Source organism: Alosa pseudoharengus, unplaced genomic scaffold (assembly GCF_046254945.1).
Source record: "Alosa pseudoharengus isolate Yale_2024_CS ecotype anadromous, Long Island Sound unplaced genomic scaffold, YU_APseudo_1.1 YU_APseudo_1.1_scf_16, whole genome shotgun sequence".
Classification (NCBI taxonomy): Eukaryota; Metazoa; Chordata; class Actinopteri; order Clupeiformes; family Clupeidae; genus Alosa; species Alosa pseudoharengus.
Window position 1 is genome coordinate 11,901,947 of NW_027468630.1, and position 26,110 is coordinate 11,928,056.

The 26,110-nt window shown below is 41.6% G+C and overlaps 1 protein-coding gene across 1 annotated transcript; it reads left to right on the forward strand.

Moving 5' to 3' along the window:
- Positions 1-24,951, forward strand: vat1l (vesicle amine transport 1-like). Its single transcript, XM_076287017.1, has 9 exons — positions 1-769; positions 1,847-1,976; positions 2,672-2,887; positions 3,216-3,358; positions 5,289-5,392; positions 5,828-5,883; positions 6,171-6,365; positions 22,312-22,395; positions 23,249-24,951. Exons 1-9 carry the CDS (start codon positions 540-542, stop codon positions 23,345-23,347), a joined length of 1,257 nt encoding a protein of 418 aa, XP_076143132.1. The 5' UTR covers positions 1-539; the 3' UTR covers positions 23,348-24,951.
- Positions 24,952-26,110: the final 1,159 nt, after the last annotated feature.

Consider the following 26,110-nt stretch of genomic DNA (forward strand, 5'->3'; position numbering starts at 1 on the left):
CATGTTTCTTTGCCACCGGTAGATGGAGGGTGTCGTCCCAGACCAGCATTAATATACCGGTAGCAATAGGTTAGAAAAGTGAAAACAACTCCTTGCCTAATGGTACCTTAGTCTGAGTTTTGTTAGATCCAGTATAGTATAGGCTATACTACTGTTCATTTTTCAAATCCATATTCAAGCTATGGTAGTAAAGCATTTTGGGCTTGTCCTCTATGCCTGGAAGCAGTCACGTGTCAGCAGCCTACTGGAAAGAAACCTGTAACAAAAATAGACCAAAGGGGCTAAATTGCTATTATCTGTCTAGACTAGTCCATTTATGTGCTATTCTTAAAAATTGTAACTTAAAATCAGTTTAAGGTTATATATATTTTTTGTTACACGTGTACACACCGTTTTACGGTAGTCTTTCACAGCAGCAAAATCAGTTCAGCCATAGCAAGAAGCAGCATTTGCTGCACTCAACAGGGATACGCAACCTGCTGTAACCACATCGCTGGGAGGGGTTGACGGACCCGTTAGTTTGCTATCTCCGCCTGCTCATGAAACCTACGGATATGCCAAAGGAGGGAGCGGAGATGACTGAAGAAACTGAGCAGATGATTGAGAAAAATTGTGCAAAAGAACCAGAGAATGTCGCGTCTCCGGGGGATGCCAAAGAAATGCGCGTCGTAGTGCTTACTAGCTTTGGGGGTCTCAACAAACTCCGGGTAACCAAGAAACCGATGCCAGACCCACAGGAAGGAGAAGTCAAAATTCGCGTTAAAGCATGGTAAATAAATGACAGTCTTTTGTGGATAAGCTGGTTACTCAAGGTACTTACAATTCAGAGTTAGAGGAAATTATAGTTGGATGTGGAACTTTGTGAAGCTGGCAGGATTCCAGCAACATGTTGCGCTAGGCATCAGCAGATATTTGGTCCATGATGAAGTGTTGTGTTCTTTCTCACTTCCATCAGTTTTTCTGGAGCCTCTCTGCATTGTTTAGGATATTGCCTTATTAGTAATACCATAGTGTTTCAAAATTGCTCATTTGCGTGTAAGCTGCATCTCTTGGTTTACTATTGATCCAACCCGATCAATAAATCAACAGTGATTAAGTTAGAAATACTGTAGGGAGCGTGCGAGATTAATGTTGGAGAAAATTATCAGGTCAAGTAGCCTACCTCTCGTTGTCATTAAGCCTAGCGCAGACATCAATTTAGGGTAGGCAAATCTTGTTTATTTGGAGAGATTGCCTAACTATTTATGTCAGTGGGGAGAGCATATGGCATTTCCAAATCTACACTGCTGCTAGGCGAAACACATTTAATATGCACATACATTGTTTAATATGAATCAATCAAATATAAATCCACATGAATTAATGAATAAGCTAATCTAACACCCACACCAGCCATTAGTTTAGGACTACCTCTTGAAAACACAACACAACAAGGGATTTGACCCTCTTTTCGTGGGAGGTAGGCCTAACCTTTCCCGTTGTTATTTGTTCTGCTATAGTAGCCTTTTTCAGGGACAGAGTGATGGGAAATGTATCTCATGCATACCTATTAAGTGCCCATGTGTATCTCATGTGCGAGTAAAAAATATTTTAGAGCCAATGAACTTTTCATTTAGGCAATATTTCACTTATAGGCTATAATAGGTATTTTATGCAATTCAGTGAAATTGACTTAAATGAGACTGAGGACTCTAAGACTGACTAAAACTATCTGTTCCTTCTCATTAATTTTTGTTTCTGAGCAACCCCTTAAAATGTATAGGATTTATTACATGTTTATGATGATTGGGGGTTTGCACTGTCCATGTAGCAAATATGAGTTTTCATTTGAGATTTATCTTGGCAGTGGCTTGAACTTTCTGGACCTCATGGTTCGACAAGGAAATATTGATAATCCTCCCAAGACTCCTCTTGTACCTGGTTTTGAATGCTCAGGCATTGTAGAGGCTCTGGGAGACAACACAACAGGATTTGAGGTAGGTGAATCACCCTCCGATGACTCACTGATGCCATCACTGACGCCCCATCGGAAATAACGGCAGGCCTTTGTGTAAACTACCATTTTTAAAAGTACGCTTTTTAAGTATACACATGGACTTAATCTACAAATACTTTGATGTCTTGAACAGTTGTGGTTGAAAGAAATCCGTTTTCATAGTAAAATGGTTTGATCAATTTAACATGGATAACAAATGCATGATCAGCCTATCATCCAGGTTGTCTTTAAACTGAAATGCATCAAGCACATTATTTTAATCCCTAATAATAATAATAATAATAATAATAATATTTTATTTCTATTGGATTTTTCAAGCAAATGTAAGCACAAAGTGCTTTACAAAAAGGAAAAACATTACAAAAAAACATACAAAACATTTAAGTCATTTAAATAAATGAAATGGAGAAAAATAATGTTAAAATGGTGAAAATCATCCAATAGTTATGATTACAATCAGCTGGATAATTCACCATTGTTTATTGATATCTTTGACTTTTGTCTGTTTTTCACATGTGAACATGTGTTATTACATGTGAATGTGATGAGTTTACAGTATACAGTATGATTGAAGTGCTATTATATGGTGGGCGGGCTGCTCCCATAACTCAGCCAAAGTGTGTTTTCCATGTCAGCCTCTAACCTTGATCAGATGGGTGCTGTTATTCTCCACAGATTGGCGACCGGGTCATGGCATTTGTGAATTACAATGCCTGGGCTGAGGTGGTCTGTACGCCACTGGATTTTGTCTACAAGATCCCCGATGATATGACTTTCACTGAGGCCGCTGCCTTTTCCATGAACTTTGTGGCCGCCTACATGATGTTGTTTGAAGTTGCCAACCTCCGAGAGGGCATGTCAGTGTTGGTGCACTCAGCAGGCGGAGGTGTGGTACGTTACCTGCCCGTGTTCTCAAAAGATGTTTAAGTGATAATGACTTGTACGATATTTTCCGCTTTTCTGGGGGGACTTTGGGACATCAATTTCAGCTTCAGGTCATACCCAGCTTGTTAAATGCTAGCAGCACTTCCAGCTTCAAACTATATGCCACTGTGTGAATGAATCATCTCAGTTAGTGTGCTGTCATTTTACTGTGAACAGATATGACCTTCAGGTCATGACCTGTATCCCCTCCTATCTTTCTCATCTGCATATAGCAAGAGATTAAAAATAATTCACATAGTTGTTATTCACACACTCTCCTGGATATCATTTTCAGGGTCAAGCTGTTGCTCAGCTCTGCTCAACTGTTCCCAACGTCACCTTGTTTGGCACAGCCTCACCCTGTAAACACGAGGCCATCAAAGACTCGGTGACTCACCTGTTCGACAGAAACATCGATTATGTGCCAGAAGTGAAAAAGTAAGGAATCTTTTGCCAATACCAACTACTCAGACATGTTGCATGCTACTGAGAGAAAATAAACCCTATATCTCAACTCTCGTTTAAAGTCAGTGATGTGGTTTAGAGTGTGATAATAATAATAATAATAATAATAATAATAATAATAATACATGTATTTTTTTATAGCGCTTTTCTAGACACTCAAAGACGCTTAACAGTTTTGATTACATAGATACAACAAACAGACAAGGTACATAGACAAGGTTACATGACAGACAAAAGAAAAGAAAATGGACAAAACAGAGGCAAAGCTAGAGAGGTTGGCAATGAAAAGGAGGGGAACACTGAGAAAGTCTCAATATGCAATGGAAGTTTCAATAGCAGAATATAAGACAGGGAAGGACTCCTTAGATGAAGGGGATGGGAATTGTATGGTAAATGTATGCAGATGCAAGTTGATAGTCGTAATGCTAATATGATCATAGAAGCCACGTCAGTATTGTGCGGATGGATCATTACCCATAATTGAGTGCGGGTCTGTGTGGCCATGGTCGCCATGGCAACACATCGAGGGAGAGGGAGGGAAGGTGTTTCTTAAGGGAGGAGTGCCCATAGTATCTAAATGTAGCAACCGGCAGCAGCTGGACCAATGAAGAGTCTTTCTGTTCAAAAATCCTATCATGGTTCACAATAGAGGTTGTAGAAGAACTTGAGTTCTCTGTGCTACTTCTTTTGAATACCTTGTCCATGGAGTGAATAGAGCTCCTCAAGACTTTTGACAACTCCCTATGAGATTGTTTTTGTTAATTGTATTCCTTAACAGGTAACAGGTGCGATTTATTAGTCATTTGGTCAAGGCTGATGTATCCAGGCCTTGTGTGTGGGATCATGCCAGGGATGTATACGATTCATCATTGAGTGAAATACTTGGAAAAATATCTCTAAAGCTTTGGTTCCTCATGAGTATGAGAACCATCATCACAGTACTTAACCAATGCAGTACACGTTAAAGAATATCAAACCAGGGAGTGTGAGGGAGGGAGGGGGAGCTTAATACTTCTTTCATCTCCATGACCCCCACATTCTTCTCAGGATCAGCACAAAAGTAAAATTAAATTGGTTTCAAGTCATTCAGTCCACACAGGCCATAGGCATCACAAGACTGCTAAATCAGGCTGCCACACACGCTGCCCAGCCAATGGGAAAGTATTAGGACCTCTTGAACATAGCGTGCTTTTCATTCCTGCCCAGTTTTTCCAATGCCTTAGTCATTGTATGGAAAGAAATATACCTATTAGTTGTAGGTTATATAAACAGCAAGTTAAATTTCCATTTGATCCATTCCATGCGTTCTGCTGGCATTTTGGGTCAGACTGCTAGCCGTTCCTCTTTCATTATGGGCCCATGTTATGCCTGCCACATCGGGGCACCAGGCGGGGCGCTACGTGTCTTTAGTTTGTGACCAACGCAGTTGTCATCTTCCTATCAGGTGTGCACGTTGTCTAAACAGTGAATCAATATAAGCACCCATGGATGTGTCAGTGTCAGATGCTCTAATTAGTTTATTGGATGAATTAAGAAATGTAGTTAACCAATTTGAACCATACGCCTGGCATCTGATCATTTATTCTTTCTTTAAATTTCTTAGACACACCCTAAATGCACTTCAACCATACACTTGACTAGGGCCCTAGAACTCCTTAAAGTGGATAAATTGTTTTACTCAGCCCATAGTTGGGGATTAGGATCTTCATGAGGAAAGTTGAAATATGTGTGGTATGATGGAAGCGTGTGGTTAGGTACACTCTGCAGGCTGATTTTGAGATGAGATGAGATGCTTCCTTGTGTTTTTATTAAATATCTTGGCCTTGGGTGCTGAATGCTGCCTAGGCCTCTCAAAAGAAGAGAGACTGATGGAATGTCATGTGCCCCCCCCCCCCCCCCCCAGGATCTCTCCAGAGGGGGTAGACATTGTACTGGACTGCTTATGCGGAGAGAATACTGGGAAAGGCCTGAGCCTTCTCAAGCCCCTGGGAACGTACATCCTTTATGGTAGGTATGGAGCCCATGCCATGAGCCAGCCTTCTAAAAAACTTTTACCCAAGCACAGACAGATGTCTGTTTTGATAGGCATCTGTATGTCCTCATTACATGACTGGTTTTGCGGTCATTGCTGCCATCTCCCAAGTGGACTGAGTTCTACTGACTTAAGATCATGGCTGTCAAATAGGGTTTAAAAGTCAAAACCACAACAAATTAGCATTTGCCATTTAATGTATTAAAATGTGCTATTAACTTGTTATCTAAGAGATTGAATATTTAATTGTTCACCTTTAAGTTTGCTAGTTTGAAAGAGAACCCTAAATCTGTTCTGTGTTTTTTAATGAGTTGTACAATGACATTTACTGTATGTCTCACTCTGTTTCTCTGTAATACAGTAGCATGAAATTGAATAGTGAATTCCAGTTGAATATGACTTGTTTCCAGGCTCATCAAACATGGTAACAGGAGAGACAAAAAGTTTCTTCAGCTTTGCCAAATCTGTGAGTACTGCCTCAAGTAACTTTATTGTCATAAAAAAGGAATGAAGAAAATAAATGTATTCCCATGTATAGGCCCCCAATGTATATTAACCTCATAACCGAAGAAATTTAGCAAAAGCAATGTATAAACTTGGTTAATAGGTGGGAAATTACGGTATTCTGTGATGTCTTATGGTTTCATTGGAATCCTATTCAAATAAAAGTAACAGGTTTTTCCTGATCACTCATATGAATGGGACACTTTTAAAACGTATGGACTTGAATATTTTCTATGTTGTTTTCTCCAGTGGTGGCAAGTGGAGAAGGTGAACCCCATTAAGCTCTATGATGAGAACAAAGTCATGGCTGGGTTCTCGCTCCTGAACCTCCTCTTTAAGCAGGGTGGATGCAGCCAGGTGAAGAACGCGGTCCACAAACTCTTTTCCCTTTACAACGAGAAGAAGATAAAACCTCTCGTAGACTCCCTATGGGCACTGGAGGAGGTAAGTAGTACTAGTAATAGTACTTACTGTACTATTATTAATAAGATTTATTTATCGAATTGCCACGAGTTTCATTCAGAGATGCATCATTTTAGTACTTGAGTTCTTTGTATCATTTGGCGACAAACAGAAAATTGCCCTCCTGCTTAGTTTACCCTTCGCTATGGTGATAACAGGTGACAGGAGCACACGGAAGCTGATCAAACGATCATGTGCCGACCATCTGGATTATATCCAGTCGAGTCATGCCAGTGCCATGAATCAGAATCACTGTCAGCTGTCAATAGTTAGGTTCTCTCTCTATCAGATGGTGGGTGGGCTGTCCAGCCTGCTCCTGTCTCCCATGGCTGCTCTCGCCCACCAGAGTCCAGGCAGCTCACCACCTCCCCTCTGTTTGTTCCCAGCTCGCGCTTTTAGACATGTGAGAGAAATATTTTCTTTGAAACGCAAATGTGGCATTTAGGGTTTTAGCACAGACTAGTCGGATCTTATGTGAGAAAGGTATTGTTTCGGCGCATTTTTCCTAATTTTCTCTGTTTTTGGCTGTAAGATACATTTTAGCTGATATATAGAGCACAATAAAAAAATATTTATCAGATCATATCTGGCAACTGATATCTGGTAACTTCACTGCTGGTGAAGCCTAGATGTTTTGTGAATGGTTGTTTTCTCACTGAATCGGTGTCATGCCAGTAGTAGTTAAGGCCCCATCCACACGGAGACGCTTTTTGGGTTAAACGCACAGGTTTTGCATCGTCTTGGCCGATCGTCCAAACGAATCCTGTAAACGCACTGCCCGAAACTGCACTTTTTTGAAACCTGGTCCCATGGTGGAAAAATCTAAAATCGTAGCCCTTGCGAATTCGTTTGGACGGCGAAACCGCATACTTCCGTATTGATGATGTCATCTCCACACCTCAGCTGCCCTGGACTTGACACTTATAGTATTGCCTAACAATACTAGTTTTCATACATAACATTACCTACGATTACACTCAGTAGGATATAACCCAACTGGTGCTGCGCAGCGCCAATAGCTTATCATGACTTGGTGGACTGAACAGTGTTTTCCCTGTGTTTTCTTGATGCATTCTAGCTACTGTCAGTGACGCGAGAGAACTAGTCAGTAGTTATTAGGGAAGTGCGGTGTAAGTTTAAATTAATTTGTGGGTAGTGCTGGTGTCATTTATTTATTTTACAAGTCTTACAACATAAATAAATGCATTCATAGTCTAGTGAAGTCAGATATGAGCATACAAAGACGCTTAGAACTCATGTTAAGCCTGCACCCTTCACAAACCGTAAAAATGAAGTTTATTAGTTTTACAGTTGACTACAGTTGACAGTTCACTATCTGTCCACACAAACAATTCTGGTTTCTTTGCACTAGCCATTTTCGTCGTAGTCTATTCTGTCTGTTTGTATAGCCTACAGCGCGCAAGCTTTGCTCAATTCCTGTAACAGAAACAGTGGCACCTATAGATCTGAGATATGAAGTAACGTGTTGAGTCGTGTTGAGATAGATCCGTTTCGACGCAAATATTCTTGATACGGTTCCAGGGAAGACGAAGGAAAAAAAGATCGGTTTGGTATGTGTGGACTAGCCCTTAATCTTTCAGATGAGCATTAATGAACAAAATACTCCTTCATCAAGTGATTAAATGCTCACTAAATGCCTTAATAGCTAGCTGCATTGCAGTGCTGTTCATGTGTCCTTATACAACCATATTTTATATTTGCACACTCACAAAACCTAAATGGTCCAGTTAATCTTAAATGGTATAAGCTCTATGGTCTCTATGGGCAGTCTCCTGTTCCAGCCACTAATAACTTTGTTGTTGAGTAAAATTTGGCACAGATCTATTGTTTGCGATCCCTGTGAATCAAGTGTGTGTTAGTTAGTGTTTGTAAGGCTTATTGTATTATACAAATGCTGGCATTATTCATCACCAACACACAATAATAATGGTTGTAAGGGGACTACATTATTCACTTTTGCTTTGACATTGTTGTGTTTCCTGAGGGTTTGAAGTGTGGAGCTCCGTCATGGTGTTTTTTTCACTGGCTCCGTTGGGAGTCCTGTCTGATAAGTTGTTTTGCCTTCACTCTATGCCTCTTTACGCTTTTGCTTGGACTCATACACACTGAGACATTTGACATTCCCTGGCTCACGCGTCTTCACATTAGCGGCAAAATATGCATTATGCTCTCACGGATGTCACTGTTGTGGTGTTGGCTGATTTCGAGGAAAAACACTCCTCCATTTGCAGTAATATTATTCAGTGCCCATATGCTTTTTTGAGAGGAAAATTGCTGCCTGGAAGCGTGTGTAGGCATTAGTGTTTGCAAGCATCACATTTCAATGCAATTTGCATGTACTTCTGTTTCATTTTGCAGCCATGCTTCCTCTAAGAGCAACAGGGGACCTGCATCTAATTGGTACTGCCGTGCTTAAGCGCTCTGGTTCAGTGTTTTTTAGCTGTCTCACCCGAGTTTAACGTTTCACTTTTATCTGGAAAATGCAATAATGTGTAGTTATATGACAAATTAACGAGCCTAACATATTGCAATGTTTTGTTGAAATAATTGATACAAAAAGTAATATTGTTATCAACAGTGGGAAAATCTAGCTGGTCGTCAGATTGCTTGGAAGACTGGTGAATGATCCAATCTATCTTTAAATTACAGGAACATCTGTCTGTCTGTTGGTCTGTCGCATATCTGTCAAACCGATCGTCCGATTGATTTCAAACTTGGCAGGTGTCTTGCTACGGGCACGAGTAAGTGCAGTGCCACGTTTGACGTTGTTTGGATAAGAAATACAATATATTGTTAAATATATCGGTAAAAGAAGCACACATTGGCTTTCGCCGCTCTACTGTAGCCACTCCTCCTCTCACTCACACAGCACTGAAGGCTACCAGAGAGGATAAGCGGGCCTTTGGCAGAACTGAATCCGTGGGTTAAAAGTTTTTTTTTTTTTTAAGAGTATTTTTTTGGGCTTTTATTCCTTTATTATATAGGATAGTGGAGAATGACAGGAAGAATGGGAGAGAGAGACGGGGTGGGATCCGGAAAGGACCACGGGGCGTGAATCGAACCCGGGTTGCCGGCGTACGGTGCAGGTGTCCCAGCCAGTTGCGCCACGGCTGGGGCCAAAACCGCGGGTTAAAAGTTAAGCGAGTGCCAGATGTGTGGATTATCATGTCTGACCTCAACAATAAAGACTCCCTGAATGCGGTTTGCTTTCACAAAGTGAATCCACAGATTCCACAGAAGTACGCCAACAAACACAGGTATGCAGTAGCTATTCAAAACAACATAAAAAAAAGCTATGTGCAATAAACACTTTAGCCTAGGCTACGTTGGACTGTCTTTACAAACGACAATTCCGACTGCAAGGAACCAAATTGAAACGAGCGATAATGGTCCCGAATTTACGGAACCCTGGAGGGGTCATTGCAAGATATTTTTTGGTGTATATCCAGATAACGTGCGCTCATTTTACTAAATTGTGTACTCATTGTATTAAATTGTGCACACATTTTACTAAATCGTGCCCACGTTTTACTAAATAGTAATTGTAAAATGAACGCACAATTTAGTAAACATTTTGTGCACACAATTTAATAAACATTTTGTGCACACAATTTAGTAAAACATGCACAGAATTTAGTAAAACGTGTGCACTATAGTAAAGTGTGCGGACAATTTAGTCAAATGTGTGCACAATTTAGTAATTGAGTGCACAATTCAGTAAAATGAGTGCAATATTTAGTCAAATGAGCACACAATATACTAAATTGTGCACACAATCTAGTAAAATGAGACCACAATTAAACAAAACGAGTGCACAATTTACTAAAATGAGCGCACATTCTCTCAATATACAAAAACGATATACAAAAATATCTTCCAATGACACCTCCTGGGCTCTGTATGAATTTAAGGTTGTTTCAGAATGCCACACACGCAAGCATGATCAGCTACAGACAACGAGTGGCAGACAAAGCGTGATGTCACTTAAAGGTTACCAGAGACAAAATGGTTTGCCTTCTCTATCATGAAGTTATTCACATAAACATATAGCCTTGACTCAAAACAGCTGTTTGGCTTATGTCATTTTGACCTGTGAAACATGTCATATGCAGCCATGCTTAAATTCTGCTCACTGCACATTTATTATATTATGATATAATATTCAGTATTCATTATTGAATGCTTATAGCTGGAATTATGTTTTTCCATATCATCCTATTTTTTAAAGCAGGCCTACCTTGGGGCATGTAATTGGACTGCAGGTTTTCTACAGGAATAGCATGTTTGAATGGGCACTGAACTAGTTCTGTTGACTGGGAGGAGGCTGTGTGTGTTTGTACATTCATAGAGCTTGTGCACTAATGGTGTCACCATGTGACCTGGCAATATGGGTGGAGTTAAATTCTACAAGTTGAATTATCAAATCCAAACTAGAAATGTAATGCCAGAGGAATTACAATAGTGGATGGAAAGCTGCTGGGTCAATATTGGTGGGGAGATTCCTGAAAAAAAAAATTGAATCACTTAATCTTTGAGTTCATACAAACCCTTGTACCAAAAAACCTTGTGTGTCAGGCATTCTTGAGATATCACACTCAAGGTGGGTTTGACCTTGACATTTGACTTCATCATTGAGTCCATACAAATGTTCACACCAAATTTGATGCATGTGCGTCAAGCCATTCTGAAGTTGTGACACAAGCACGAAAGCTGGCCTTTGGAAAATGTAGTTAAGAGAAAGCCTAATTGTGCAAGACTACCTGCAAAACGGGGCTTTCAGTTGGTGTTGATGACTGCTCATTCTGCACCCAGAAAACAATTAGTCATTGAATCTATGTTAAAATCAACATTACTTTGTCAACGTTAAAATCATTGAATCAACGTCGCACTGCAACATTTATTCTACATCACTTTTGCACCCTTCATTAATATTGAAGCAACGTTGAAATTCTAACTACAGATGAACGGGATTTCAGTGGTATTTTCACTAAAATGAATATTGAAACAATGTTGAAATTACAACCAAATTAAAGATCAACGTGATTTCAATGGTATTTCAATTGATATTAAACCTCAGTAAACCACTATTAGCCTAATCTGGCAACATATTGGGAAATTCATATCCTGCTTTATCTACAGCCAGGATAAATTCTCAAAAAGTATAAACCTTTTAAAAAATCTGAAATAATAACTCTCTTGCCCCACTCCAGACCTTCAGAACGGTTATTTCAACATGTCTGTACATTAGGCGGTTAGAGTCGCATTCACTCTTGAAAAGGTAAAAAGAAAAGGTTATAAGAAGAAGAAGCCAGGAGATTTCAAGATAGTGGATTCAGAAATAATCAAATCAGGACTCAGAAGCAAAATGGAATTGGAAGATCAATATCAATATCCAGTCCTGGAGATCGGCGCCACCCACATTTGTTAGCATGCTTGGGTGTGGACCCCCATTGCTGTACCACATTTAGAGGCCATCAGAAGCTCACACATAGTGCCATATTTCTCGTATACATCATCTCTGAGACCAAGCCCAGCAAGGAGTGGTTAGAAACAAAACCAGATAGCCAAATCCTCTCACTCATGAGAAGATCACCGCATGTCTCTATATTTGTATGGTGCGTTTAGGATATAGCCCATCATGCCTCAGCAGCCAGGATACATCTAGTGCCTCATCTGCCAGTAGTAACAAAAGCACCACCAACGGCATGTAGATTTCACAGTGAGCACCAGATAGGTATCACTGGCCTGAACCCAAATAGCATCCCACCAGATAGGTATCACCAGCCTGAACCCAAATAGCATCCCACCAGATATCACCGGCCTGAACCCAAATAGCATCCCACCAGATATCACCGGCCTGAACCCAAATAGCATCCCACCAGATATCACCGGCCTGAACCCAAATAGCATCCCACCAGATAGGTATCACCGGCCTGAACCCAAATAGCATCCCACCAGATATCACCGGCTTGAACCCAAATAGCATCCCAACGTCTGTGCAAGTGCGCCAGGGTGCTGTGTGCTCAGAAGGAGTGTCATTCAGATGAGGCGAACGCCACCTCCACCTCAGTTGTCTCAGGTGGCTGATGGTTAAATGCAGTAAATGCCATTGTAGTTTGGATTGGCAATGGGGGAGAGCCCACATGCCTCAGGTGCAGAACACACAAGGGGTAGAACTCCCAATTACAGACCGCAGCACTGCCAGATCAGGTGAACGCAGGGTAGAACTCCCAATTACAGACTGCAGCACTGCCAGATCAGGTGAGAGCAGGGTAGAAATCCCAATTACAGACTGCAGCACCGCCAGATCAGGTGAACGCAGGGGAAACAAGACGGGCAGAACTGACACACTGACAAGCAGCTGCGGCAGCCGATCCCAACATCACGCCGTGAGAACTCCGCTAAGAACGAATCTGACAGTCTCAAAATCCTCAGAGGGATTTGGAAGAAAATAGTTGCAAAAGTGGAATCCGGATGAGGGCCAGGCGTCAGAGGCACCTCTGTTCCCACTATCAGGTTCAACTGTGAAATGCAACAGGAAAGTGAGATGTGAATTGCAGCAAGGTGAAGTGGGGTTGATTGTGTGATGCTCCGCTGTACTGTGGACGTGCATGTGCAGTACTGTGGAATAGAGTCCCCTCCCAGGGACAATAAAACTAAATAACTAATAACAAATAAACATAAAACATGCAGATTACCAGGTCTGTAATGACACCCCAAAGATTGCAGAAGGGTTTTTATTATTCAGTTTTTTTAATAGTTGCGCAGTTCTGCACAATTGATTGTCACTAGATCAGACAGTTAGACAAATAATATTTAGAGTAGGCAACAGTCTTTGTTTTGCAGAATTAATACTCATCAAGTTATGGTTTCCTGCTCATACTGTGTAATCAGAGCAAGTTGTTACAGGTTATGGTATAACAGTATGCCCCACTTGAATGAAAGCAAAATCCTCTATCTGAAAAAATCTTTTATGGTGATTTGATTTAAAGAGGTGGGAAAATGACTGCAATTGTCCTGATTGTCATAAGTCTGTCACAAACGACCCTTTAATCTCACCTGCGTGGAGATATGATTTCACAGAATCATTGATGAGAAAGTGAATGTTCTTACAGGTCTGGCTATCCCACAGGGCTCCCCAAGCCATCCAGCAGTGCAATCACGTTGCCATGGATTTTTCACTTAAAGGCTTTCAGACTGTTGGCAGAAGCTTGTATGTAAATAATCTCTGACTGCCACTGCGAAGAAACATTGGCTTCTGTATTTCAGCTTGTCAGAGGCAGCCTCTGTGTCCAATCATCGTGACAAGTGACAACATAACAAAGAATTAATACATTTATCCTTTTGCTTTTGCAAATATTTCAGACATGTCATAGTCTTGCCATAAGAACAGTCTCACGAGAAGCATGTCAAATTAATGGAGAGGATCAGAGAGGACATTGCAAATAATGGACCAGTGGGAAATAAGAAAAGGTGTTCGTGTACCCTCTCTCTCTCTGTGAGTAAGATAAAGCAACCTGAGGTGAATCCGATTTAGTCATCCCTCCGGCTACCCCTTGCCGTGGGAGACAAAATGTCATTACTCGAGTGCGGTTTAGGCTCAGCTGATCCCTCTTCCCATCTTAGCCCAGCAGGAGTGGGCTATCTGGCTCTTTAATAGAGTACCTGTATGGCCTGAGTCCCTTCTGGGCAGGTTGGGTAATGTAGTTTAGTCTCTCTATGACAGTGATGTAGCGAGTCTCTGTGGCGGTGCTGACCGAGCAGCAACAGAAAAAGGTTTCCTTGTTTACAGACGCTTTGTGGCAGCGGCAACCTTTCAAGTTGCCGTATAAAAGAGTAATAGTGTTTCAGCTGTCTCCTGCTATTTTTTTTAGATGTGATGCACTCTGCTCTAAAGGGGGATTAGCGGTTAGATGTTCTCTTTGCTTCTGCTTTTGATAGTTGTCTTTGAAGGCACAGGGTTCAATTATGCAAACCGATGCACACCCAATCCACACAACACTTCAGTCGCCGCACCATGCACCGTTACACTGCGAGGCACCTTCAAGGGTCCTGTGTAATGATGGCAATTTCATCTGTGCAGAGAGGAGCGGTGGGGGAAAATGTCACAGGAATCTTCTCACTGATCAAATCGACGTCTGCCACAAGGCCAGTGCCTAGCCCTTGCTCACACGCCTGCATGGGTGCGGCACTCAAGGAAAATCGAACACCTCTGAAAATGGGCAAAAGAGTGGGATCTAATTTTGGCTGTGCTGACTCACAGAGGGGACTTTTTTTCCCCTTTCTCCCCAGCTGATTTATAAGGCGGCAGGGCGGGCATTGCAGAAGGGATCTGTTCGCACAGGGAGACAGAGATGGAGCTTTTCTGTTGAGACAGGTGTTGTCAGCATGTGGGCTGCTCGCAGAGCCCAGTGCAGCAGCCTCCACACCTCGTTCACACACATGGATTCTCACACACACACACACACACACACACACACACATGCACACATATTCACACACGCTCAAACACAAATACACATACCCTCTCATACTCTCTCACGCACATACATACACACACACACTCTCTTTCTCTCTCGCTTTCTTTCTCTTTCTCTCTCTCTCACACACACATTCACACTCGCACACAAATACACACACGCATACTCTCACACACGTACACTCGTTCACATTCACACACATACATGCACACACACACACACAAACACACTCTCTCTCTCTCTCTCACACACAGACTCACATACTCACACCCGCATAAAAATACACATACTCTCTTGCGCACTCACACACACACACAAGCACACACAGACTTCAGCCTTGCCGATAGTGTCAAAGCTTGTTGTGGAGTTGTCAAGCCAGGTCTGATTTAGAGTGTCTGACCCAACTCATTAAACCTTGGTCCAGCAAGCCCAACTGAGCACTCCCTCAGAGCTAAAGGTGCTGTGAGGGAAGAGCATCCCTGGCTAGACTACATACATACTCATGCTGCAGGAGTCTGTAGCACAGGAGAGCATCTCATTAAATAAATATATTTTGTGCAATAAGGCATTTTTTTTGTAGTGCCTTCATAACTATGAAAAGCTAAATATACAGTATGTGGTTAATAGTAGTTGTGCAGAGAAAACCATTCTCTTTGTTTCAGTATTATGTTTTGTTTTGTATGCTTTTCCATCTCTACAACCACTTTCAACAGCTGAGACCTGGATGTTGGAAATGTTTTCTTCTCTCTCTCTCTCTCTCTCTCTTTTTTTCTTCTCTTCTTTTCCTGGCAGACAGACCCCAGCAGCGCAGTTTCACGTCATTAACTGCTGTGCAGAATTAGAGACAGGCGACTGTACATCACCGTTGTTTTCCGTTGCCACCGTGGCTGACATTTCCTCCTTGGCGATGCCACGCTTTACACAGTTGCCATGGGAACTAGGGCCCTTTGCTAATAAATATGCCTGTGTTTGTTGACCTCTTCGCACAGCCGTCCTGCGAGACAGTGACCAGGCGAGAGAGGGAGAGGGAGGGAGATCCAGAGGCATTTGAATGGCCACTGACCAGAAAGGCTGGAGAGCTGCTCTAACATTCCCATCCCCCCGTCGTTCCCGACGACAACTCGCATGTTGTCATCCATGGTTCCATTCGAGTGCATCATTGAAGGCCCTTCGTGGGGGGAGATGGCAAATTGCCTTGACAGCACCAGGATCTCGGTTTAAATTGCTCAGAATTGTGCTCGTGGAAACAGACCTGCAGCAAAGTTCCCTCACACCTCTCTTTCAGGATTCTGATGCTTTCCCCATGTCCTGACCCAGTGGGCTCTTGCGTCAACACCCTGTTTAAATGAGCATTACATGCTGAATTAATGTCAGGGTCTGCTACGTTAGTTATGGCCAGCTTGCTAATTTAATTGTCCCCACACCTGGCAAGACTAGTAAGATGTCAAGGATGCAGCGTACTGGCATGAGTCATTGTCTCGTTCCTAGTGTGTGAAGGATCTGCATAATGCAGAAATATTATCTTATAATTAGATGTAGGCTGCAAAAACTGCAGCGTTAGCTTTGTATTATTGGTTCTGTTGCTTTGTGTTATCTTGTGTTCAGGAGTAAAATATGTTCTAGATAAAACTTATGTCTAGATTTGATAGTGTTATTTTACATCTGTGGCTGAGCTTCTGTTTGTGTCCCACAGATGTCTTTGTGACCAGTGCTACCAATATCTCATTTCCGTTTGTAGTGCTGTCATAAAGCCAACACAGGGTTGTTACACCAAATTGCATCAGATAATGTAATTCTCCTACTCACCACGGCATCTCTTAGACCAAAAACAAATGGGAAATGAAAAGCGCAAATTGCAATAACAAAAGGGCTCAGTTGTTGGTGTAGGTTGGGTTTCAAATCCTTTTTCTCAAATGCTGTGACATTTATTGTTGGCAACACAGAGCTCTTGCAGTATGTTGTGTGTTTTCATTTGTTCCTTATTCCATTTCTCGCTCTCCCAAGCGTGGTTAAAGCAAAGCAACTAAGCAAAACAGCAAATCAAAGTGTTTTTCCTACAAAAAAAGGAAAAGGTTTGACGAAAACTTGGGTGGCGTGTAGTGTGTCTGAAAAAATATATGTTCCAACGTACAAACTTTTTTGTTTACTCACTTTTTGTGATCAGATTAAAAAGCTTTATCTGCTATGCCCAATTATTCTATTGCAATGTTATTAGTAATACATATCCATTATGCAACAAGAATGTAATTGTGAGTTTAAGTTCAAATATTGAAAAAATTGAAAGGGGTGTTATAAGTGTGTCTCAGTCTTCATATTTCATGGACGATGCTGGTATTTTTTGCTGGTATCCATTTACAGCTCAGTCTCCCTTTTGTCATGGCTTCCTTAACACCTGTCCTTGCAAACCTGCCAGGGATTTGCAGAATTTGTCATTGGGCACATACTGTAGTAGGAGGTTGCTGGTAATCGCGCTGTCTTTGACTGAATAGACAGGGTTTGCATTTGCCAAGGAATGTCAGGAGATATATCAAGCATTGTGTCCTGGTGAACTGAATGCTTGGCACAAAGTGGTACACACTAACAAGACACACCTCTGTGTCTATCTTTGGAATGTAGGTCTTTTGGTGCTTTTGCTTCATGTTTTGAGTTCCAAGGTCTATGAATGCAACATGGGCAGTGTACACATTAGCTTGTTATGACTGGATGTGAGGGATCCGAGGCAGCCACCCCACATTTCGGGAGGTGCGCCACAGGATGAGGTGGTGGTATTAAGGAAAGAAAGTGACAGCAGGTCAATACATAAACTAGAAATGTATTGTCCAAATCAGCTGATCCAGGAAGTGTACAACAGGAACTCGGATATGAAATCCAGGAAAATTCAGTACACACTAAGCAACAGTTCCAAGCAGCCAACCAGGACACTATGCACCATGTCCAAACAAAACGACCTAATCCAAACAATATCCCCTTGCCTCGCAACAAGCAAGGTTAACTTTTAAACTTCAATTCACTTTAAACTTCAAACTATTTCCCTGAATCTCTAGCTCTTCCTGTGTCTCCAACCGGAAATTAGTCAATCTTTATTCTTTATTCAATCTTTATTACTTTTGCTCATTTTGAATGAGTGCTGTCAGGGGGTGTGGGATATTCCCTGAAACCATGAAGTGCCAGGTCAAAGAGCAGTGCTTTGAGTGCCAGGAGCCCAGTGTGTGGGATGGAAACAAGCAGGGAGACTTCAGCCACTGCTAGACCCTCATCCAGCTCCATGTAGACATATGGACAGCTCTATGCCACAAATCCATGAGCAAGCAGACGGTGCGTTATGTACCAATGGATTGGAGCCCTTTCAGTAGCAACATAATTCTGAGCAAGGCATCCGCAATCACAAAAGCACAACTCAAGTGGTTGTACTGGGAATCGGAGTCCTGTTTCTGATGGCCTTGACACATTGTTTCCTCCCATACGTCATTCTCATGCCAGCTTCTGTCTGTCCACCAACACAGAATGGCTGAGTAGGGCTCAACCACTGTCCTACTTTCATGCCTGGCATTGTGTTCCATGGCTGCCTGGATTGTGTAATGTTTATGAACTACATGAATGAGGACCACGACACAAAGGGACACATTCATTCTGGGTTCACCGCAAATTAGATAAAGCCTCGCATCACTGGTGACTAGGCCCTGAGTAATCGTGCGCGGAGAAGTGGAAGGGTGGCTGTTTAGCTGCTCTGTAAATGCAGCCTGGGTCTCACTCAGCGTCATTCTTCATGTAATGCCACGACTCTCTAGTCATAGTGCTCAATAGTTAAACCACATCAGAGGTTTTTAATGTGTTAGCTGTCAAGAGTTAGTAGCGGGAACGAGAACAAGTCCGCGCTATCCTCAGAGGGCTCACTGATGACCATGAGTTTGCAGAGCTGTAGTCTCTGCCTGGATCATGCTCTGCCTTTATGCATGAGTTCCCCCTTGGTGCTTTTCAGAGCGTTTGAAAAAAGTTTGGCTCCTAAATCTGCTTAAGCAAGCGATTAGGAAGGGAAGGGAGCTGTGGGGAAATGAGAGCGATTCTTCACCGTGTGGAATTATGGGGGCAGGCTCCCACATTAGTGTGCTGTGATTTCAGGTGCCATCTTTGGATTCTCAAGACAACAGCACTACGCTGAGCTTGTGAATAGGGTGATTTGTGTGTCATTGCAGTGTGAATCTGCCATTTTGAGGCAGTGAGTTGTCCTTCACTTCACTTTCACAATGCTGCCTGCCATTATGTTGGAGGAAAACTCTATGTCACTCACTCTTCTTTCTGCTTTTCTATCCAGCTTTTGAGAATCCACTTGAGTAGCTCCAGACTCTTTTATGCTACACGAGGCATTGCCAGACTTTTTCATTGTCTGCTTTCAGTAGATCAAGGTCAGTTAAAAGGGCCTGTTATTATTCCTTTTACAAGCATTAGATATGTTGAGGATTTTGCCCCCCCTCCCCTACTTGTCTCCCTGTTTATAAAGTGCACATGTACTATAAGACCATCCCACATTATAATAGTCACATAGTACTTTCAACTCTTTTAATTACTCTTGAACAATACTGTTTACCAATATTGGTTCTGTATAAAATGCGAAGAATGTGCAGTAATATGTTATGATAAAAATCTGTATTAATAAACATTAGAAGGTAATGTTTTTGAGATCCTCTCTGAACCTCTCCGTCTAAGGCATAAACCTATGAAATTGCTCTCTCATTCTTTTTTTGTTAGTTATTGTAAATCATTGGCAGAGTTCTGTGTTTGAGAGAGATAGTGATCTTTGTTATGACTTATTTGTGCATATGGTCACAGACAAGCTTTCTAAAAGACATAGAGCTTTAAATTAGCCTGTAAAATGTAACGCACAATAGGAACATTTTGCACTCACGTGAAGCTATTTGCACGCCGGCTGCAAAGACAAAGTAGATCATTTTTATGAAGAGCTTTCTCAGCGATGCGTTTGATTGGGCTCGCCCAGCATTGCTTATGATGCTTATGCGTGACTGCAACAATGGGACCGTTCGACCACAATCAGGCCCCGCTGATAACCGCACAGCCTCCCAAGCAGAGTTGAGGGGAGGTTGCATGGCGCTGTCAGCAGCTGACGCTGCAATAGATGTTGTGATGATTGATGGGAGTGTAACTTTAGAGACGGGCAGTCTCAGGGATTTATCAAGGCAACAGTGGGAGCTGTGGCGGGCCCCCAGAGCTACGTGAAGTCCCTGCAACTTAAGTGCGCAGTTGAAAAGGGCACATTTCTCAGGCACGGCTACTACGGCTGAGAGCTCAAGATAAGAGCTGCTTGCAATCAGCATTAAGCACCATGTAGTGAGGAGCAGACAATTGAGGTGTCCTGGCTATAGAGGCCTGGAGGATACACACACTAGAACAGTGAAGCTCTTTTTCACTGCTTGACTTGCATATTGCATGTGGCAGGAGGCGAGTACTAACCCCTTGGCATATTTGGTATACCGTATAGTTTATTTTGATTATTGATATTTTAGTAGCTGGTGTACCGTATGTAGTTTATTTTGATTATAGTTTATAGTTGTAATGCTTCTTGGTCTTTACCTCTTGTTGTGGACACCCTTAACGCTGTTTCTGCAAATTCTTAAACTACCTCCTGGTTTTTGCCTCGTCATTGGTTTAATGTTTCCGCAGACAACTCGAATAATAATAATGGTCTCAATTTCTGCTCACTCCTGCACTTAATTGGGACTTATTTCTCAGATGGAAGTTTGTAAATTCATATCCTCACAATTGTAAAAGGAGACCCTCTCTTCTCAGTGCTATCACATTCATCGAAATGTCTGGAAATTAGCATCAATAATGGAAGGAGATGCATTACAGGATCAAAATGGAAACACCATTGCAGTAGTTCCAGAGGTAATTTCCATCTGTGTCTAGCATCTAGTAACAGACTTTGCATAAAGAGATCTGGGTATAAGAATCTCAGTTTTAGAAATCACTTTGTGCCTGATATCTGCCCATTGCTTAGGCAAGTCCATGCATGGTGGCTTGAGCATTTCGTGGGATGAAAGTTAGCTGCCTTTTGCCACTCATCAAGCCCCGGTCCAACCCAGACAGTGGTCTAATAATCGTTGGTCTGTGGGCGTCTGATAGTATTCTGCTGTCCTTGTTTCTGTGCAGTCATTAGTTTTCTCTCCGGGAGAAAAACAAGCACCGCTGTCCACCCACCCGTTTTGTTTGCCCACCCTGCCTTGATTTGCACAGGCCTTCCAGCAGCATTCTTTAAGAATAAATATGGCAAAATGACTTATCATTATTTATATAAGAATAAATATGCCAAAATGACTTATCATTATTTATATTCAACCTATTTCATATCTGATGATTATTCTGTTAATATAACTTCATTATTTGAACTTACATATCTATTAATATTGTTCCAGTCATACATTTTCAAGTACAATAATGTGAAATCAAGTGATTATATATGTATATAGCTTCAGTACTTTGAAATCATATGCAGACGATGTTGTCAGCTGTAGTGTCTATTAAGTGACTTAGCTGAAACTTTTGTCTGTTTTGTGTTTATTTTAAGTGTTACATCACCTCTCTGTGGGTGTACCTGTTTGAAACAGACACGGGAATGTCCTACCCCATTAGCCTGTCAGAGCAGCAGGTAGTCCAGCCTTAACTTACTTAACGACTCCACTGCCCCCTACTGTGCACTTTGAAGCATTACACACAGTAATGGGCAATAGTTGCTGTTTATCAAACGACATGCCATTAAAATGCAGCTTGCGATTTTTATATAACTTAGCCACCAAGCTCAGTAACCCTAGGTGCTGCAAGGGATGTAGATGCATAAAGGCCCAGACCTTAAAGGGGGCCAAAAATTAAAATAGCGTTGCAAGAATCATTTTATGTAAGCTCTCTGGTTGTTTTTTCCACAAAAAATAAAGTTGGTGCTCTAAGGCAGGGATAGGAAGCATGGCTTGAACTATTTGATAACAGTTTCTTGCATCTGTTCCATTGGCTAAATTCATTAAGGGCAAATTCTCATCAAAATATGTCGAAAAAACACTTTACTCTGTAAGCCCGGTTTCCATTAGAGCGCTACCTCCATCAATTCTGAGATAATGGCCGTTTAGCTTGTAAAATACACATTCAAAGCAAGTGTTGTTGCAAAAATTGAAAGAATATAGATTACACCTAGAGTACTAAAGAAGGGAAGTGGAAAACACCAGGAAAGTGTCCACTCTGTGAAGTTAAGACATCTGTATATTCTGCAACCCCCATGTCATCAGTAGTACTGACACCCCAGCTGTGCTAGGAAAAAGTGTCCCCTTTTTTATATTGCTGACAGGAGGATCTGACTTTGACAAGTATCTGTATGTGGGGAGTATAGTGTGGAAAAAGGGCTTTTTCTTGTCTTTTATTTGCAGGTGAAAGAGGCTATGCAGAGAATCCATGACCGAGGCAACATAGGGAAACTCATTCTGGATGTGGAGAAGTCCCCCACACCTTTGGTAACTTGAGGTTATATTTATTCTTTTCAACCCACAAAAACTTTACAATCGTTAATGAACTAGTAACATTTTGTTATTCTAGGTCTAGGCTGTCTTCCTTCAAGATTTGAAGGAAGACATTAGACATTAGAAAGTGAAAATTATACTGTTATTACCGGCTTTAAATGTCAAAATGTCAAAGGCCTTTGGCACAGTGTGTGGAACTTCAGGCCCTTAAGGAATTAGCAGTTTAACAGTTGTGTGAAAGGTTTATCAGAGTGGAGTCTGGTGACAGTCCACAACACTGTCCTCACGCTGGAGCAAATAAGAGGTTTCCATGGCAACGGCTCAGCCTGGAACCCATCTCAAGGGGAAGTATACTGTATGCAGAGATAATTGCAAACACGAACATTGTTTTATAATCTGTCGTATGGATTTGACCAGTTTTCAGTGGAAATTGTCACGAGTCCGCTGCAGTTGCAGCCAGTAATTACAAGGCTCAAACATGCAGTGTAATTATGGGTGGCACGGGGCTAACGGAAATATTAATGTTTGAATACAATTGTACTGTATAACTAGTGCCATGTGCTTTCTCTCACACTCTCTCTCTTCTTTCTTTCTTTCTTTCTTTCTTTCTTTCTTTCTTTCTTTCTGGGCACTTATTTAGAAAATTCCAGACTATGCAAAGAGACATCTTAGGCTTTGGCTTCACTGAATTGCTGGTTCATGTGATATTGCCCAAATAAGCACTGTCAACACTTTAAAATGGAAATGTCTTACACCCTCCTTTGTCTTACACCATCCTCTCTCAGACCGTACTGTGTGCTGTTGGAGACAGGCCGATAATTACCCTTTCCCCTCCCTCATGCTGTAGATGGCTAACGATAGTACAGAGACCAGCGAGGCAGGTGAAGAGGAGGAGGAACACGAGGGGGACAATGACAACAAGGAGCGGATGCCCTTTATCCAGTAAGCCCTGAATGCTACGCTGGGGCCTAAGGAGAGCCGGAGGGACCAGAGGAACAGAGACTATTCCAAGACCTGAGCTACGCACCCGTGAATCCATGCTGTTGTACAATGTATGAGTGTGTGTGTGTTTGTATTGTAGTTGCATTGTCGCCCAGTTTCATCAACATTTGACATGTTAGAAGCAAAAGTATGATACATTTACAAAAAAGTGTAAAAAAAAAAACAACCAACACAAGAATTCTAACAAAAGTGCCATTCTCCAATGCAGTGTTGAAGTGTATTAGTGTTGTGTTTGTGTGATAATCGGTTTCCTTGGTGTCTGGGATGTGCACTGGTCGGGGTTTGGAAACACATTTCTCAAGTAGAACCTGACATAGGATTTCACTGTTTGTTTATGCATCATTGCATTTTAGCATTCACTTCCGTTGTGTGGCGTTTAGCATTTGGCTTAATCCACCCTGTAGTAGCAGTGCCTTTGTGTTGTCTTGGAGATGTATATTTCCTTTTCCTTCTCCTCATTGTCATTAGAACCCTTGATTTACACATCATCCCCAGTATACTGTATGCTGTGTGGTATTTGTGTCATTAGATGTTTTTTTTTTAGTTATGTTAAAGGATAACCTCCTGGCCTCACTCTTTTTTTGAGACTCAAAATCTGATTGTGGTGATGAGGGATTGACTTTGCACTGTTGCGTGTGTGTGTGTGTGTGTGTGTGTGTGTGTGTGTGTGTGTGTGATGAGATGTAATGTTTACCGTACCGTCAGGTGCCTGTGCATGTAGTGCCACACAAAAAACGAACAGCTCCATTTTCACATCATGATAAGCTTGAAACCTGCTAGAACATTCCTCTCACACAGAAATCAGAATATCTTGATCTAACAAGTCAGCTGTTCTATTTGTGCCAGAAATGCTTATCTATGCTCTGTGCAGAACACACAGACAACTCAAACTGACGTTGTGTTATTCAGTTAATATTCAGTTTATATTGTGAACTCGATAACGCGCAAACCTCCCAACCTCATAGTCTTAACCTAGGTGTGTCTGGATCACAGACTGTGGTTTAGATTGAATCACCAAGTTCTAGAATTACCTCAAGCAAGTAGAATCACTAGAAGTGATTATACATTTTGTTACAAAGGGTTCTACCTTTAAGTGATGCATTGGAACATCAAATCAGGAACAATTCAAACTTTCAAATCACACTTCTGAGAAACCACATTTGTTTTCAACCAGTTACAGATGAACTCAGACTTTTGAAGAGCAAATGAAGAGCAGAACATTAGTTGTCAAAATATGCTGTCAGGTACAAAGGTGCAGATAAATTATCCATGTAGAGTATATAGTGTCCCCCTTTGCTTTTGTGAATTGCCGTAGTCAAATTCTCTGTTTGTATGTGTCTGAGTGTGAGAGTGATGTTTTATCTGAATGGGTAATCCATTTGCCTTAAAAAAAAATAAACATTGAAAAATATTAGTCCTATATGGCTATTCCATAGGAAGTGTCAAGGTGCAGATAGATAAGAAAATATTGACAAATGTATGTTATTCTTGTGTTCTGCTCTACTTCTGTTGTTCGTAGGTATCCTGTCCTTTTCACCTTAATAAATGGATCTGCAGAGCAAACATGACACGTCGGGTTGTTTAATGATGATGCAATATGCATGTCAAGACACATAGTCAGCTTTAAGATGCAGTACATGCTTTTCTCTTTTATCTTTCACATATTGGGTTATCAAACACTAATCAGTCTTGGGAAGCTGTGCTAACCATAAGCGCTTTCAGACATACGTGTAAGACCGGAGGTTCTGCCGATGTTAAACGGTGGGGCCGTATATCTGAACGACATAACCGGTCATATGGAAGTCCGAATTCACCCGGTGTTTATACTACCCCCGACCTAGTATTTCCTCCGGACATTATGTAAATGTGCTGTGTCTGAACGAGGCGTAGAACATGCAGTTAAAATCACACCTAGTGAGAGGGCGTGTTGGTGACGTTTCTTTTGTGCGTCCATGTGGTTAAATCTGACTTAAATGCCAGTGTTATGATGGAGTGGCATAGTGCTGTCCAGAAAATCTCCGACATGGAAAGATGCAGACATCACGGAGCTACTGTCCATGAGGGCATACAACATTTTGATAAAACACATGAAGGGAATGGCACGTTGTAGCCTACAACTGCATGGCAAGGCCAAACGAATTCAAAAGACTGAATCATCATAAGCAGAAGGCGCTGAAAAGGCAGTAGCCTACAGCGACGTCGTTGACGACAATAACAGGAGTATTTAATAAATTGTTAGCCAACACGGTTTTCTGTTCATTGATAGCCTTAGGCAGAATTAGGCTACAGAAAAGAATACAGGATTTTTTTCTCTCCCGGCAGTAAAGACAGTAGATTCGTGTTTAAAATTAAATGAAAACTAAAGGTAGGCTATAGGCTAATTATGCATATGACCATCCAGAGGAGGCTGGTGATCTGTCAAGAATGATGAAGATCGTAAGATACAGATGGTTTTATTGTTGCTGTCATTATTACCACAAACACGAATTGACAAAGAAACCATGGCGATCGTGGGTTATATCTTGCCTGCTTATTAGGCCATGCACAGCCCTGTCAGAACTCCGTAGCATGCATACTGCAGTTTTCATAAACCATCACCAACTACTTCGCACTTTGGATATATCGTTGGATTGTGAAAAGCCCAATTTCGAATAACTACAGTACAACAGATGAGGTAGGATGCATCTTTTGCAATTACAATTTCGTG